Source organism: Perca fluviatilis, chromosome 14, assembly GCF_010015445.1.
Source record: "Perca fluviatilis chromosome 14, GENO_Pfluv_1.0, whole genome shotgun sequence".
Lineage (NCBI taxonomy): Eukaryota > Metazoa > Chordata > Actinopteri > Perciformes > Percidae > Perca > Perca fluviatilis.
The window spans coordinates 20,763,972-20,781,655 of NC_053125.1; the positions used below are offsets into that span (position 1 = coordinate 20,763,972).

At 36.7% G+C, this 17,684-nt stretch overlaps 1 protein-coding gene across 2 annotated transcripts; it reads right to left on the minus strand.

Annotated features, from left to right (window-relative positions):
- Nucleotides 1–661: 661 nt before the first annotated feature.
- Nucleotides 662–12,501, minus strand: LOC120573323. 2 transcript variants are annotated; one of them, XM_039823002.1, is made up of 15 exons: nucleotides 12,341–12,501; nucleotides 11,966–12,004; nucleotides 10,931–11,213; nucleotides 10,617–10,762; nucleotides 7,273–7,555; nucleotides 6,941–7,089; nucleotides 5,901–6,171; nucleotides 5,644–5,789; nucleotides 4,715–4,943; nucleotides 4,058–4,233; nucleotides 3,274–3,657; nucleotides 2,762–3,097; nucleotides 1,822–1,904; nucleotides 1,561–1,659; nucleotides 662–992 (listed from the first exon to the last, which is right to left on the minus strand). In XM_039823002.1, the coding sequence occupies exons 1-14, from the start codon at nucleotides 12,372–12,374 to the stop codon at nucleotides 1,564–1,566; spliced, it is 2,655 nt and encodes an 884-aa protein (XP_039678936.1). In that variant the 5' UTR covers nucleotides 12,375–12,501; the 3' UTR covers nucleotides 662–992; nucleotides 1,561–1,563. The 2 variants fall into 2 exon arrangements, with proteins under 2 accessions (XP_039678936.1, XP_039678937.1); XM_039823003.1 differs by lacking the exon at nucleotides 1,561–1,659.
- Between the last annotated feature and the right edge of the window lie 5,183 nt (nucleotides 12,502–17,684).

Consider the following 17,684-nt stretch of genomic DNA (forward strand, 5'->3'; position numbering starts at 1 on the left):
CTAGTTATATTACAGCACTTACTTTAAAAAATAAGTTAAATTAAAAAATATTTTTGTTGCATCTCTTTTCGGTGTTGTAATTTGTATAATGCCCCTAAGCACTCTCGCCTCACGCAGCAACAACAACAGCAGAGAGCAGAAGCCAGCAGGCAAGTGTTATTTACATAAACTTCTGGTGTACTTACAAACTTTCCAATCCATCGTTTTATGAGAGCATAACCTATATATACTAGTGTAGACCTTTGGTATCATTTCGGGCATTATTAGTGGGGTCATTTAAGAGATACAAACGTGGGTCCATTTACCCCGCGCTTAGCTATTCAGCGGCTAACGCTACTCTACGCTAACTCGCCCAATGTTAGACCCAGGTGAAAAAAGCTTCTGGGGGGGTGTTTGGCTCGAGGTCATGGTGCAAAGGACCCTAGGGTGAATTACTCCGAACCATCACTTTAACTGGGCTGAGCCCTCTGTTGTGTTTTGATTACAATTATTGCATAGAAATGAGCTCATGCCTTTGAGAGGGGGATATGCTTCAGTAACTAATGATTAACTGTGCTTTATGTAATGTATTTTGTTTTTGGACTTTCTTTGCAAATGACTGAATAAAACGTCAAAAAAAAGGCAAAGTATTTATTTTATGTCCATGTAATGCTGCTTCTATAATATCTCACAAGAGAGAGCAAGACATAGTTAAACTCTTTAACATAACACACTATGTTCAGAAAGATTCATGGTTTCACACAATACAGTGTATATGATTATTTTGAATTGGCTACAAAGTCATGACGTGTCAAAATGACATTGACACATAGGTAAAGCAACTTACATACAATCTTATCATGCTGTGTTTGCTTACTGTAGGCATATTTTGTCATCTTACTCTACTTCTTTCCCTGTTTATTCCCTCAAGTACACACATTAGTAGTTGTTCAACTTCAGTCCGCAGCCCGAGAAGCAAGACTCCTGTTCCAGCCCCTTCAGGCTGCACGCACCTGTTGAAAAAGAAAGCACACGCACTCTGTAGTCCGAATTCCTCCACAGGTCAACATGTAGAACAGCACAGAAGGAATACACATTTTAGGCCAAAAACTCCCCATATTGTAGATGATATTGAGAATTGAAGATGGTTGGATGTTTATTGGTCAATAGAAGCGTTGGTAAACAAGGCACAACTCTTATTTAAGCCAACAAGGTGAACAATTATGGAATACTGTAGATTTTAATCTATACATTGTATGTATATATATATACACATATATACACACACACACACACACATTTGTGTATTCCACAAACAGGCCATTGTTCATGCTTTATCCTAGAGTTTTTACAAGCCAGTAAACAGACAAACTATTTATGCACCACTTTTTAAACCAGTACGAAAAGCAGTCGTTACAGAGCACTTTACAGAAAGACAAAAAGAGATAAAAACTGAGAAAGCCATATTTAAAAACAAGAACGCTAAGTATACAGTATATCTCCTTTGTTTTGCCATGTGTATTTATTTGGTCTAAACTGTACTAAAAACAGTGAATTAAATGAAAAACTGGAATATTTTACTTTTTAATTTGTGCTGTCTTCCTTGTGTGAAACACGTCCAGACATCCTCCAGCTGATCTTAAAATCACTGATGCCCTTTTTTTTCATCTCTGCCTCCAACTAGGAAGCATACACAAAAATCTGTCTTTACATTTATTATAACTTTAATGATTAGCAACTTGGATCTCATTAGCTATAGCACCTATAAACTATAAATTACACAGGGAGTAGACTTTTATGTATGCGCACATGATAAATCTTAGCAAAATTTCTCTTTCTCACCTGGCTCAAGATTTGTTGTTGGATGACTGGGTCACTCATGTCAAAGTCAGCATTGATCCTCACGACAGATCTCTTCTTAAAGTCTGAAAAACAGTTGCTGGTGTGATTGTTTAGCTGTCATTTTGACAGCGTTATGAAATGTTATGATTTAAAGAGCTGTGCCATTTGTTTAGCACGTTTTCGTCCATTGACCACAGTAGCAGTAGCATCACTAGTGAACATTTTTTTAAACATAGAGTGACTTTTATGATGAATTGCCTATTCCGGGCAGCCATTGGTTCAGGTTCATTTCAATGCGCCACAAAAATGAATTAAGTTGAAAAGACGTGGTAGCTGCTTGAGATAGGTAATCCATTACAATTAACAAAACACAGCCATTGTTTTGTGTCAAAATTATGTTGTCAAAAAGCTGGCTGCCTGGTAATCTTTTGGTAATTTCAATTAATTTAACTACAAAAGTGATTTAACTTTCTATAGAAAATCTTAATTTTTCATTTAGCATTAATGCTAAGTAGGCAGCAGCAATTAATAACAGACTGATAGTAAGAGTGCTGTTTGTCAATAAACTGTAAGTGGAGTAGGTCTGTAACTAAATATTACATTTCAGTATCGGTTAATATAACACTTTTTCAATTAACTGATTAATCGTTTAGTCTGTTAAATGTCAGATTTTTGAACAATGTTAATTACTTTTTCCCAGAGTGCACGCAAAACGTCTTCAAATTACTTTTTTTCTGGCTCAACCAACAGCCTAAAACCCCAAAATATGTACTTAACAATGATGTAAAACACACGAGCAAAGCACCAAATCCTCATATTTGAAAGGCTTGAATCAGCAGAGGTTGGACATTGTTGATTGAAAAGTTGATTTGTCAATTAACTTATCAATCAATGGCTCAAGCACTACTGTAAAACTTACATAAACTTGCATACCACTTACAGTAGCAGAGAAACATAGATTTGGTGTCACAGGACCTTACGCTCCATTTCCTGTCAGAGACATAAGCACATTTTGGACTCTCTCCTAAGCTGTCGACTAGTCCCTGAGACCAGTATCTGAATGAGGAGTAATTCCCATCTGACCACTTCCAGGAGTCTTCAAAAAGGCCAATCCAGGCCAGCTTTTCTACCGGCACCATGCTCTGGATTTCATTGTTCTCAGCCGGGTTCCTTATGCTGAGCAGGTCTGTGTGGTACACCATGCAGTAGCGTCGAGCATCGGTCCAATTCATTGCTGTTTCCACAAGAATCTTGGTTTCTAGTGTGCCGTTTCTGCCTGTGAACACAGAAATAATCAAGATGCAGCAACACACTAAGAACGCCAATTTTTCCTGAAGCCTTTGAAATTGGTTGATGATATTTAAGCCAGTTAAGTTTGTAGTTAATAGTATAAAGCACACAAAAACAGGTTATTCTATGTCAACATGTGAATAATATTTTCCATAATATTACCATCAAAGCATAAGAAGTAGTTAGGTAAGTCACAGTCCAGGTCTCTCCATTCACCCGTGTGTTGTATGCCAGCACAGTGCTGGATGCCACTCTCAGCGTTGGGTTCACCAACACCCCAGTTCCTGAACTCAGCTTCACCATCTCCATAGTAACCCTCATCTGACAAAGACCACCTCCAGGTTAAGTTACCCTGATACAGCCCAATCCAAAAGTCGTTGAAGTCATTATTCATTTTGTCAACAACCCTGTTCATGTCGTTAGCGTTGCTGATGGTGGCCAGGTCAGTGAACCTCTCTCTGCAGTAGGTCTGGGCTTTAAACCATGACTTAGGTTCATTGCGAATGAGAATGTAGTCACGGCTGCAGGAATCAAAGAGGCAGTAATCTGTTGGTAGAAAAAGGAAAATTCAACAATAATTTTGTTTGTGAACGCATGATGTAGGACTAGTATGAATGCCTGTACTACAATCAGACTTGATTAAATCACTAAAAGGTTGAGGAGAAAAGAATGTATCTGGAAAATCTTTCTGCTTAAAAAACAAACATAGAATTGAGAGCAATTATTCAGCATTACTGTGGTATTTATAGAGGTGATACAAGTAAAAATCTTTAATTGGAGCAAGAATTCAACCACTCCCACATTAGCCTTGCTAGTGAGTTTTACAAACAAGGTCCTAACAAGCTAATAATGTAAATGACAGTATCAACTGCAAATGCGATGACCCTTCAATTTCTGGTTGGGATTTTGCATAGTAGGATTTCATTAAACTGTATAATTTGTTTACCACTGGGTGGGAGCTGCTGAGGATATGTATTCTGAGGATTCTCCCAAGTGCTGTAGACCTCAACCTCACACAGAGGCGGTGGTATGTCAGGATGTATTACAGTCACATAGCGACCCACAATCCCACCGCAATCCAGGGTCACCAGTGATTGTGAACTACTTGGGATGACCATGCAGCTGAAATAGATAAAGGAGACATAGAAAAGGTACATGACACAGCTTGATTTACCTTTAAACTTGATTTTTTTTTTTGTTATCCAGATTTACCTGCAAAAGATATTTACGATTATGTTACTATATCTACCAGAGACCCAGAGATGACTTTAGTAAAATTCTCAAAATTATGAGATAATGGCTGAAGTGACCAAATGGTCTTTACATTTTCCAATGCAAATTCATGTTTTGTTGAGCCATCCATCCACCCCAACCTCCTCCACCTGCAGACTTTGCTGCTCCATAACAACTTCACACTATTTCCTCAGGCAAGTGTCATGAATCCTACAGCTACTAGAGGGCTTTGTCAGTTGAAGGTAAACATGATTTTTGTTGGGCATCTGCTGCAACAACTAATGCTGTAGTTTTTTTCGGAAGGAAAGTCTCCGCTTACAAACATAGTTGGGCGATGCATTCGTCCATCCTTCTTTGACTATATATTTACCTTGTTTTGTCCACTCGAACATCACTACTATAGCAGCAGTCCTGACTGTAGGCAAGTTGGATCACAGTCACATTGTAGGGAACCAGTAGATCCACCATCACCCACTGACTGGGTTTGTCTTCAGTTATGCTGCAGGTGGAAAACGGCTGGCCATCAATAACTTTGCTGGCTTCATATCCGGTTAATTTTGAGGAAGATTGAAAAGCCACTCCTCTCAAAGCCACATTATCTAGGTAGGAGAAAGGTGTAAAAAGAAAAAAAAAGAAACAATTATTTTTTTTTTAAGTTGGTACTTTCAATTTAACAAGGGTATTCAAATGTATAAGAGAAGGCCAAAGAGCCATTGATGTAAATGTATAATGAAAGCAAGTAGACAATAAATAACACAAATTAGATTTTGTCCGCCTTTACCAAATTTTGATGTTGATAGGAAATACAAAAACTAAACTGAAATTTATATTGATATTGTTGTGAAAGCTTAAAAAATAAAGTTGGAAATACTACAGTCTTTACAGTATTATCTTTAAAGTAATAATCTTAAAGATTTGTTTTAAATAAATGTATGTTAAGTAACTATCTATCCCCAAATGAGGTAAGATGGGGATTGAATCTAGGGCCCACTGATTACAGCTCTTGTATTTGCAGTATTACGAGCTGGTCTGTGGTGACATTCCCGGGTAAGATCACAAGCATGAAGCATTTTTTTCAACAAAAAAAAAAAACATTTAAAGTATATTCTTCCAATGGAACCATGTACAGGAAGCCGTCAGAGAGGGAAAAAATGAAAATGTTTGACCTTTTTGTTGTCATTTATGTACTTTTGTTCTTCCAATATGGCATACTCAATAAATAAATGAAAGGCTCTGCTCTGAAAGGCACAACAATCTGATTTCGGGGGGGAATTGTATTTGTCATGCTGTGGAGCTTACCTAGCACAGTACCATACACCTGTACTTCACAAATGGTCAAAGTCTTCTGTAGTCCAGGAAGAACAACATGGATGAAGCGACCTTCCATTATCCCACAATTGTAGTTGTATTGTTGCTGTCCGTCTGCAATGTAGATGATGGCACACCTGAAAGAAGGAGGAAGTATAACTAAAAAGAAACAAAAGACTATTATAGTGTCTGGAAACTATTAGTGCTACTACAGCAACTAAGTACTCTTTTGTTCCTGCTAATATCACCTCTGGTTCTTGGTGTCATTCCTGAGGCCAATGTGGATCTCAGCACCGGTCAAGTTCTCTGAGCAGCAGTCGCTGGTGATAGACACATTACTAATGCGGTAGATACTCCGAAGGTCCAGTTGCCACCAGGGGTTGTCTTGCAGTGGGACTGAGGCACAGGTGTCTCGTGGAGCCTCTGGCCCAGGGTTTTCATCAATGGCCTTAGATGGAGCAGTTTCTGCAGAAGCTGGTTGTGCAGACTGCGTAGCTATTCCTCTCGGTGCCACGTTTACTGGTGGGAGTGTCATTAAGGCAGTTATGAATAAATGTATTAAAAAATAACCAGTTACAGATTCATTTGGGAAACCACATCATTAGTCTCCCTACTAAAATACAGTTCAACAAGAAAAATAGTCTACAGCCCCACTATAGCTGCTCTTTGAGGCTATACTGTTAATTGTAAAGCAAAATATTAGACAAATAGAAGATTTGACCTGATAATGGCGCATAATATAAGTCAATCTGAATAACATTTCCATCCCTAAACCAAGTCATATTATGAGGCTAAAATCACCCAAAACATTTCGTTTCTTACCAAATGTGATTTAAAAAAAATTATACATACACTGTGTGCTCTGTTTAAGATTGTTAAAATGTCTAAAAATATAATTACTTTGAATCGTGAACACAAATAATTCACTGAAAGCTGTAGTTTCTGGGGATAGATGTTTCTTGTTATGTGTCCTGTGGTTTGTTATTTTGTGGTTATTGTTTCAAATGTATTGCATTTTCACATATATTACTTTGATTGTTGATCAGTTAGATGTGATTAATGTGGGCTGCAAGTTTGTGATGAATGTTTCTAAAAAATGATTAAACATACATTTTAATTCCAAAGAAATGCTTAGCTCTCACAACCTGGAAACTAGTTGTGAACGTAGACCGACCTTGTTCTTCACTGAAGATATTTTAGTATGTAAGTATACAATAATAAACAATATTGTATCGGGAACACCACATCATTTAATCAACTTTAGATGCCATTTCTTAGCATTGCGTACCTCCTGTAACGCTGGTAGTGGCATACACTTTGACCTCACAAAGCTGAACATATCCTACTCGAGGAATAAAAATATTGACGTAGCGTCCTGTCATCTGGCTACAGTTGAAGTTCACGGTAACGGCACTGGTCACAGAGATAACTCCACATCTGAGGGAGAAAAAAGGGACAAGGGACAGATAGTAAAGAAAGATTTGTTATTACAGAACAAAACCTCCCAGGCTTTTCCAAAACTGAAAATGTAACATATGTACAATGTCAGTGTGAATACTTGGGTGAAAACAAAATGGCACTCCAGTCTGAGTATCAGGCTAGTTTAACCCATAACATCACCTGGGATTGTTGTTGCCATTGTTCTCCAGTGAGTTACCAATGCGGACTTCTGCCCCGTTTAGATCATAAATGCAGCAATCTGTACGTCGAGTGACTTCAACTGATAAGATGTCATACGGAGCCAACATGTCCACTCTCCACCATGGGTTTTTCTGCCACTGAGTTGAAGAACAGCTCCCATCAAAATAGTTTGAATCAGTATTGCCATCAATCACCGTGCTTGGTAGAGTCCAGGGGAAATAAAGTGAAGACTGTGCAGCCACTCCACCCAGAGCCATGTTAGCTGGAGAGTTAGAAAAGTGACAAAGATCAATGTGTAAAACATCTACACAGGAGGGCACTTGAGTAGAAACTTAAAAACGCTGTGAAATGAAACAACAAAAAGACTACATAAACACTACACTACACGTATCTTATTGATGATTAATTGTTGTTCTTTAATATTTCATAAAACCATATAATACAAAGAAAACAAATTATCAAAATGCCTGTTAGCCAACAGTGTGTTGTTTAATCTCACCTGCAGATGTTTACTCAGCAGTGGTGGGAAGTAACCAAGAAGATCAATTTGGAGGTACTGAGTATTTCCATTTTATTTTGCTTTATACTACACTTTTTACTCCACCACATCTATTTGACAGCTGTAGTTATTTTTCAGATTAAGATTTTACATAAAAAAGAAACATATGCTCAATGTATACAATACATTGTTCAGAGGTGTCAAAAGTATAGATACTAGGGTTTGAAAAGACTTTTCTAGAAGTTGAAGTATCAACTCAAGCTTTTTACTTAAGTAAAAGGGTGAAAGTACTGGTTTCAAAACTACTTAAAGTATAGGGTAAACGTACCCATTAAGCCCACCAAAATCTGAGTTCAGTTATTTTTCCTACATACTGACATAGTTTAACAACATAATCATTTGTTAAAATGTAAGATTAATCTCTCATTTGAAAATAAATTAATTTATTTGTGTATGTTTTATCATATAAAATAAAGATATTTTATGAATAAATTCAAAAGTCTGGCATGGGCTTAATTGGTACAGTGGCACCATTTAAGCCCACATGTGTTCCAAATAAGCCCACAACAAAAATGATTGACAAAATATAAGTAATTATTATTTTACAGTTAGTGAAAACACCAAATATTTATTCAATAATATGTCTTACATTAACAAGTATCTAAAAAACCCATTTCATTTTATGTTTGGTTTTAGCCAATTTGTCACTTGAACCAATAGCGACCATCATCAAACCACAAACATGACTTGAGACTACATTTAAGACTACAATTATTATTCTGATAAGCTACATTCATAGGTTTTATTTTTTTTTCAATATTGATAATATAACAATTTTTAAAGTAGTAAAAACACTGACACTGAGTCATTAACCTGTCTTACGTTAACATTTAGTTAAGTATTTAAAAAAAAAAATTGTTGGCATGCATTTGCATGCCAACAAACAGCAAACAGCTTATAAAGTACAGCATTTTGATTTCTTGGTGGTTTGCCAGGTGAAAAGGGTCAGCACCCTGCAGGTTAGCCCGCCAAAGAATGAACCTCCGACATGCCTTGATGATTTTAGATGCTGCAATTCTTCCTTTTTGTTGTCATTTTTCTCACTGTAAACAAATGATTATGCAAATTAGGTTACATAACAATACTTCTGGCCAGTGTGTGATTTGTGATGTACCCTTGTTAATGACGTCAGTAAGGTAAAAGAACATCAAAGTCACAGGATTACAGTAAAAATGACAAAATTACAAATCTTTACATCAAAAATTCCTATCAAACTCATCATTTCTGGAATTTCCTATTGAAACACATGAGATGGGCTTAAATGGAACATACTGGGCTTAAATGGTTCTACAGTGACTACCGGGGAAATAAAGATGATATGTTAACACCAAAATGAAATAAATTTATAAAGATATGATATTTATAAAAATTTAAATGCCTTAACATAATTCCAACATATTTTTAGCAAATATAAATTCCCACTGATGATAGGCTTACTGGCCTATAGGTAAGGTAGTCACTAAGATATCAGCCCATAGATACAGTTAATCCTAGATTTACTGTGCCACATATGTAACATTAAAATATGATTTATAAAATCATGCCAACAATTAATATTTTAATAGCTTATGAAAAAAGGGTATGTAAGAAGGCTTTAGGTTGCCCTTACAGTTATTGTAGGCCCAGTTTAATATGCAACTTAATTTCATACAATACATTGTAGGGGGTCCCTGCTACATCTCACTTTAAGTTAAGGGGTCCTTGGCTTAAAAAACGTTGAAGAATTTTGAAAGAAATTCCATTAAGGACAAAAGCTTAGCCCCAAAACATGGGGACAAAACCCCACTTCCACAAAAAAACATTTTTCTAAAGGCCATAATGACTATAATAATGTTGTATTAAAATCATACCTGCAAACTCACAAGGGCTGAAAAAGGTGACACATCTCTTCTGTGTTTTTCAGACAACGGCAGCTACAGTCTGGTGTTACAATCCTCTCCAGTGAAATACAGACACACTTTTACACAACGTTACCTGCTGCCAGGTGTAGCTAGCGTTATTAGCACCAGGTCTGTGCAGGTGCGATGGATCGCGTACAAACCAATAGGGCGTCGGAATGGTATATGTTTATACTTCTCATCCAACCACAATCAAATTCACTCTATCTGGATGGCGCGATTTGGATAGGGTTTTTTTGTGTGTGTTTTTGAACGATGACGAGCCAGAATGAAAACAAGCCGAACTGAAATAGGAGTAACGAGGCTATTTTTAAAATGTAAGGAGTAGAAAGTACAGATAATTGCATGAAAATGTAAGGAGTAGAAGTAAAAAGTCTGCTGTAAAATAATTACTCCAGTAAAGTATAGATACCCAAAATTTCTACTTAAGTAAGGTAACGAAGTATTTGTACTTCGTTACTTGACACCTCTGACATTGTTCAACATGAAACCAGTGGTTTCCAAGTATTTTTTGGTTTGTCACCATTTACAAAAAATTGTAGTGTAGATGGGGAACCTTGCCACATGTTAGATTTCTGCAAGGTGTGAGAAGTTGAACCTAAGAATGATTTCTTTCTTTCTTTTTTAACTGCAAATGAAAGCTCAGCACTCATAGCCTGGAAACTATTAATAACTGAGCACAAAATAATTTCTAAATTTAGCAGAAACTTGAATGTAAACAGACCTTAGTCTTCACTGAGGATATTTTGTAACTACGTATCAATAACACTGAATAATATTATGTAAATTATGTTCACACAGGAACCACCCGGATAATTAAATCTACTTTGGATGCCATTGATCATTGATCAATGATGATACATTACCTCCTGTAAAGTAGGCAAACACTTTGACCTCACAAAGCGTAAGTCTCTTATTTACTCCAGGGATGACAATGTTGACGTAGCGTGCTATCATTTGGTTGCAGTGGAAGGTCATGGTAACATCACTGGTCACGGTGACAACTCCACATCTGAGGGAGGAGGAGGCGAAAGAGTAGAAATGCAAAACTAAAACAAATAGCTCCCCACCCTTTCCCAAAAAGGAAAATATCCAACATGAGCACAATGGCAGTGTGAATACTGTGGTAAAAACAAAATGGCAATCCAGTCTAAGTTTCATGGTTAACCCATCGTATCACCTGGGATTGTTGTTGCCATTATTCTCCAATGAGTTACCAATGCGGATTTCTGCCCCTTTTAGCTCAAGAGCACAGCAATCGGATCTTCGGAGGATTACAATTGTTGAGATGTTATACAGACCCCCCAAGTCCACTCTCCACCAGGGGTTGTCCTGGTACAGAGTAGAAACACAGCTCCTATGACTATAGGTTGAATCAGGATTGCCATCAATTGCCAAGCTTGGTGCGGTCCAGGAGTCCCAAATTGAAGACACAGCAGCCACTCCACCCAGAGCCAAGTTAGCTGGAGAGTTGGCACAGTGACAAAGATCATAGAATTGATAAGCAAGTACATGTTTGCAGAGCAAAATATGTAAAACATTTTCTCTTTTTGAAACAAAAATATATGTCATGTTTTAAGACTTTTCAAGATATCCTGAATAAATGTTTAAGGCCCAGAGATGTCAAAAAACGCAGGCTGTTCTCATGAACCATTCTTAGGTACGAAGAGTAATACATTGTAATTGGTATGTATTCCACATATTTTATAAACATATGCACCACAATGACTGGTGCAGTCCAAAACACAGGGGAGTGTGACGGAAAAAGTTAAGGGGAAAACACAAAACTCTCCCAGGAAATGGGTGGTTGTGTTCCGGGAGTAGGCTACATAAGGGGACTAGTGTTTTAACAAAAAAAAACAAAGACTTAGTCGTTTTGGTGCAGTCACCTTTAGTCGGACCAGGGACCTCACGGTGCTCTGCACACGGCTCACAGTTGTCTTTTCTCGGCTAATTTTAACTGAGTCCGCTAAACGTAACTGTAATGTCTGGTAATCACATGACCAGCTGGTTATATCTTAGGATATCATACAAATTGTTGTGCGAAACACGTTCACGTTCATTAATCATCTCATGACACGCTGATGGGATCTAATGATGCCAACGCAGGATATTTTTACTGCAGAGCGAGTACTTCTGTTGCATTGGTACTTATACTTAAGTTAAAAATTCTAAGTACTTCTTCTACCATTGCTTTTTATACATATTTCCTTACCTGCCTGGAGAGTAAGAGTGAAACTGAGAAGGATAAATCCTGCAAATAAAGTTGAACACCAACATTATACTCATTCAATAAACAAATAATATACATCTTTCGGTTTTATAGTAGACTTCCTTGTAGATTAAAAATCTTTTTTAGTTACTTATGACAAAATCTGATATTTTAATGTAAGAAAATAAAAAACATTCAAGGTCAAAATCTAGGATTTAATCTGTTTAATGTATAAGGAATTCAATTGCATACTTTCTTTCAAAAAAATAGATTAAACCCTGCATAGGGTGCTCTCAGTTATTTTGTAAGAGTGAGTATTACCACTTTTCAAAGACAAACAAATTCACTGAAAAAATATAGTAATATTATATGACTTACCCCAAATAAAAATGAGTCTCCAAGTCCACTCCATGATCTATAGAAAATGTTTTAGTTTAATGGATAGTGTAACACAGAGAATGTTTTAAAACCAGAAACATCCTAAATCCTAAACGTTTGTTTATGGAGTCTAGACTTTGGTTCACAGAACTGCTTAAGATGCTGTCATCCTGTGATGTGCTTTTGAAACGACCCACATACAAATAAATGCAAACCACATTGACATTGTGACAGGCATGAGTGTGACTCTGGTCAATGAAAAAATTTGGCAACTTCTGACAGCTGACTGGTGCCCAGATCAAGCGTGTTTACGATACAGATACAAGCACAGAGCCCCTTCACAATAAAATGGTATTGTTGTCTGAAGGGGGCCTCAGCTTGTCTTGCAGTGTAAAATCTGTTCAAATTGATTGAATTAAGTTGAGAAATTCATCCCTACTTCTATACTAAGCATAATCAAAACAGTCAGTATGCAGACTTAAAGGCGCTTAGGTTTTGACTGAGTGTGCTGTTGATGTACACTCTTGTCCCACAATGCAATAGAAAAGTGACAGCAGAAGTTTGACTGCCTTTGTACTGCACAACCCACATATTGCATTGTTTAATGTAGTATGGAATTGGGACACACAGCTCATGATCGTTTACACCTAGGGTTTTCCCCAGAAAAATAGTTAAGACCGGTGGCAAGTGTCTTTTTTGACGAGGGTGCGGGCCAGTCACAGCATTAAGGTTGAGCCCTATAGTTTCTGCGATAACAGAATCATGGACGGAATCATGAAACTGAGAATTTAAAAAAAATCTAAACAGAGATTTGATAGGGTCTTACAACAGAGCTAAAAGCTAACTGGAGATTTGAAAATATGACTATGACTAAGTTTCCAACCAAGCCATCTTGCTGTAACTGTAGTTTAAAAAAACAGAGACCTATGCCTGGGGGGAACTTAGGCCCCGTGGGCCACCAGGCTTAAAACAAACCCATCTTATTTTCAATCTGTCAATATAGAAATACAAAAAGTCACGTGTTTATTTGATGCAAAATCTGTATATTCTTTTAATCATATTACAAATGATCATAAAATGTCTCCAACAAAACATAAAAAAAATATTCCATCATATATAGAAGCATCCTAAATCTCCTGTCTTCAGTGATCAACATTTCAAATAAACTTTGTTTGAATTAAAAGAATTATACATACATGACTTATTTCATGTGGTTATTGTGTCTAAATGTGTGAATGTTCGGTCTGTCTTAAAATTGATGCTGTATATATTGAAATAATTTTATTAATTATTCAAATGACAACTGTAAAAGAACACTGACTATTGACACCTAAATAAAAGATGTTTCTTTTAAATCTTACCATGTGAAATTGTTTTGAAACGTCATTATTTTTTATCAACAAAAATGTAACTGTTTTGTATTTCAGAGCTGATTTAACCTTTTTCATGTTACTATTTTTTTCAAATGAATCTCTTAAATTGTTTTATAACAATCCATTAAGATTTAGTTTACAGACATAGGTGTCAAACAGTTTAAACAGTTTAAAGTTGAGTAGGTAGGATTTTTTTCAGCCGGATGTCCTTCAAATTGACTCTTCTGCTTGGAGGCTCAAATTTGACTAACCAAATTGTACATTAAAATTCATTTTAATGGGCGGGCACTTTAACATGTTCAACCAACACACATCGGCTCACAAAGCCGTGTGTGTGTGTCTGCACTTTTTTTTAAAGCAGTTTATTAATTTAGCCACAGTTTGGTGAAACTAAACAAGCCGAGCATACGATCAGACAGCAGAGAACTGGATTTCATCTGTGAAGGTTTCAATGACAAACAGAAAAAAAGGTTTAGGGTTAACATGAATGTGGTGAAAACTTGCAAAAGAAGAGCAATAAAAATGTCTCAATATTTTACGTTCACTATTGATTGTTATGTCTTTATAGATTACAACACATTTCCAAATGAATTGTGTAGCAATATACTTTTTTAATAAAAGTTTTAATATAGACATGATGACAAAAGAAATGATATCTAATACATTCTACACTGTTACTGCTTCACACACTATTCTTTTCCAATTTCAGCGAATTTAATAAAGTGGATGGTGGATAATTCGAAAACAAAAAAACAAACTATTGCAGGTAATTTAGGACTTAAACCTTTAAAAAGTGTGCCAACATGGAATGTTGAAGAAAAAAGGCAGTTATCATAGCTAATCTTCTCTCGGTTCCATTTTAGGGATAAAAGCCCCAGTCAGGGTTTGACTTTTTTACCTCTCCACATGCATCTTGGTAAAAGACACAGCAGGTGACTCAGGATAGAGATGTAAAATGAGTAATACATAATGCCAAAATGAATCTGTAATGCATCTCTGAGGTATAAAGGCTTTGTCAATATACCTGCCAATATACCATTAACAGTATGAGGTCAAATGTATTAGGTGCATTTTGTTTGGGATCGTTACTTCTCTCTGTTGGTTGTTTCTCTGCCTTTAAAGTCCTCCAGAGAAGCTTGATGTCAGTAAAACCCTGCAAGTTAAGAGCTGCCGTAAACTAAAAACCCACTACTGTACCTGCTGTAAGACTTTATGTCTGATGGTTGGATCCGTGAGGTCGGAATTAGTCAGCAACTTCATCTTCACTGTAGTCTTTCTCTGCACAGCTGTGTTTAGAAGCTGTAACTAATTCTACTTATACTTAACAGTTTGTAGGAAATATTGCACTTTTTACTGTGATGCAGAAAGATAGCTGTTGTCACTTGGTAGATAAGATTTTACATAGAAAATATATTGGGGGCTTATAAAATACAAAATGTTGCTAACATAATGCATCAGTACTCATATGGCTCCTTGTGCCTTCATAATGAATACTTGTATTGATTAATCAACATTTTGTGTATCTGTTAATTTACTTAAGTCATCTTTCACCAGTGTTGGAGTGTTAAGAATGACAGGAGGGTGATGTGTGGATGTAAACTAAACCTGACCCTGTATACCTGGGATGATGGTGGTGGGTTCAGTCAGTGGAGTCGGGATCACTTCAGTTATGTGTGTTAGAAAAGAAAAGACATGGAGAGAGGGGTCAGTCATTTTAAAAAGTAATTTGTATTTTTTCTTTTTAGGGGAAAGGAAGTTTGAGGTCTTCTAAATGGCGCCTCCCTCTGGTATATATGTGTGTGTGTTTCAAGATATTTAGTTTTGTCTCTTAACCAGTGATAGAAAGTTACTAAGTACATTTACTTGTATTTAGGTGCATACTTATATATATATATATATATATATATATATATATATAATATAAGTATGCACCTAAATACAATTTTGAGGTACTTGTACTTTACTTGAGTGAGTTACTTTATACTTCTACAATTTAGAGGAAAACGTTCTCCTATTTACTCCACTATATTTATTTGACAGCTTTAGTTACTTGTTACTTTTTATGTGATGATAAATAGGATGCACTTAGAAAATATAATACATTGTTAAAGTCAGTGGTTTCCAATCCTTTTGAATGTGAAGGAAAGAAGATATAAATTAGAGCTAACTACTTGATAAGCAATTATAAATGTTAGCCTTTTTTTCAAGCATTTTCTTTGGCATAGTATATCATCGTTAACTGAATATCTTTGCGTTGAACCAAACAAGACATTTCAGGACATCACCTTGGAAAAGTCATGAACAGGTTATATAATATTTCATAGATTTAATTGAAAAAAAAGGATATAAAAGAACAATGTATTTGGGCTTACTTTGACAGAGAACGTTACATTTGGTGTGACAGTTCCAGTCGTTCCATTTCCCTCTCTGCATATTAGCCTGAGAGCCGTTTTCATTATTGGGCTGAATCCCCCACCACTGTCTCAACGAGGAGCTGCTGCCATCCGACCATTTCCACGGGCCGATCCAGGCCTCCTCCACAGCTCGGTTGCTCTGCAGTCTCTCTCAGGCTTATTCCTCACACTGACTAGATCTGTGTGGTGCTGCCTGCAGTAGCTCTGAGCTTCAAACCAACTCTTCTCCTCGGTCACTAGCCCATATTGATCTTCTTTACCATCTACATGAGAAAAGAAAACAGTAGAAATATGATAAATAATATCTACAAGGTAAAAAAAAAAAGAAAGACATAGTCATTTTGAACATTTAAATCTATGGTGCGTAGTTTCTGTCTCCCCCATGAGAAATTCTAAGTAATGACAACAACACTGTCGGCGCATCCACATGAAACAAGCCTTCCGTGATCGCACACCACCCCCCACCCCTCCTCCACACAGAGAGAGTTGTGTGGAGCCGATAGTCTTAGCTTTGTATGAACTTATATGGCAATGACTTGAATGTAACGGACGTTCATTGATATAAAAATGTTACGCACTAAAGCTTTAAGCTGTACAGTGTGTCATTTCTGAAATTAAATGAAATGCAATTAATGCAAATGTGACAATCAAACATATTTAGGAAGTGTGTAAGCTGTCACAAGCATAACTACCTCTTAATGTGAATTATCTGCATGACGTGTCAGTATAAATAATTAACAAATAAAAACGCAATTTACATTTCACATGCTCGTATGTCCTGTCCCTATTTCACTCAACGAAAAACAAATGTATAACTGATAACGTCACGGTGCGAAACCAGGAGACTGACAGCACATGGACAGTAAAGATGTAGCAAAATGAATAGACAAGGAATGTTTTTATATCTCACATTTTATGTGTGCAAACTAAATTGAAAAGTTGGCAGCCCTGAACATCAAGCTACTTCTAAAACAAGAGTTAGAATTCACACTCAGGTAAACATGAATATTGCTTCACATTAATTTTGTTAGCCACATCTCACTCCTTCTGTGTTGTCTGGCTGATCCTCCTGCCAGTTCCTGAAGTCCTCCCCTACTCCTGAGTAGAAATATTCACCCACCAGAGACCATTACCAGCCGTTGACGTCATCGTACAGACCGATCAAGTAGGCCTTGTCCCAGTTCATGGTATATGATTGTGCTGATGTCCTGGTCATCAGATATGGTGGCCAGGTCACTGTACTCCACTCTGCAGAAGCTCTGGGCTTCCATCCAGCTCATCTTCAAGCCAGTGATGAGAATGTAGTCATGGATGTAGTCTATGGAACCTACATGGTCTCTGCGGACCTCGAAATACAATTGAAAATGTTGTTCCCTTGGTTGCCATCGTATTTAAGGTCTTAGCAAAAAGGAAAGGGTTATCTGTTTGGTTAAAAAAGTCATTCTATATTTTAATGTACAGGTAATGTTGTTATAAAAAGATGCCAGAATTTAACATTGGTCAAATCTTTGGAGTTTTTTTTCTAGTGTAGCATAAAGGGACTACAAATCACGTTTG

Excerpts from the sequence above, each read along its gene's own strand:
- LOC120573323 (XM_039823002.1), bottom strand. The coding sequence starts at position 12,374 with ATGGAGTGGACTTGGAGACTCATTTTTATTTGGG. Across the intron at positions 7,556-10,616 it reads GTTTGCCTACTTTACAGGAG|CTAACATGGCTCTGGGTGGA; the intron begins GTAATGTATCAT and ends CTAACTCTCCAG. Across the intron at positions 1,905-2,761 it reads ATCTATGTTTCTCTGCTACT|ACTTTAAGAAGAGATCTGTC; the intron begins GTAAGTGGTATG and ends ACTGTTTTTCAG.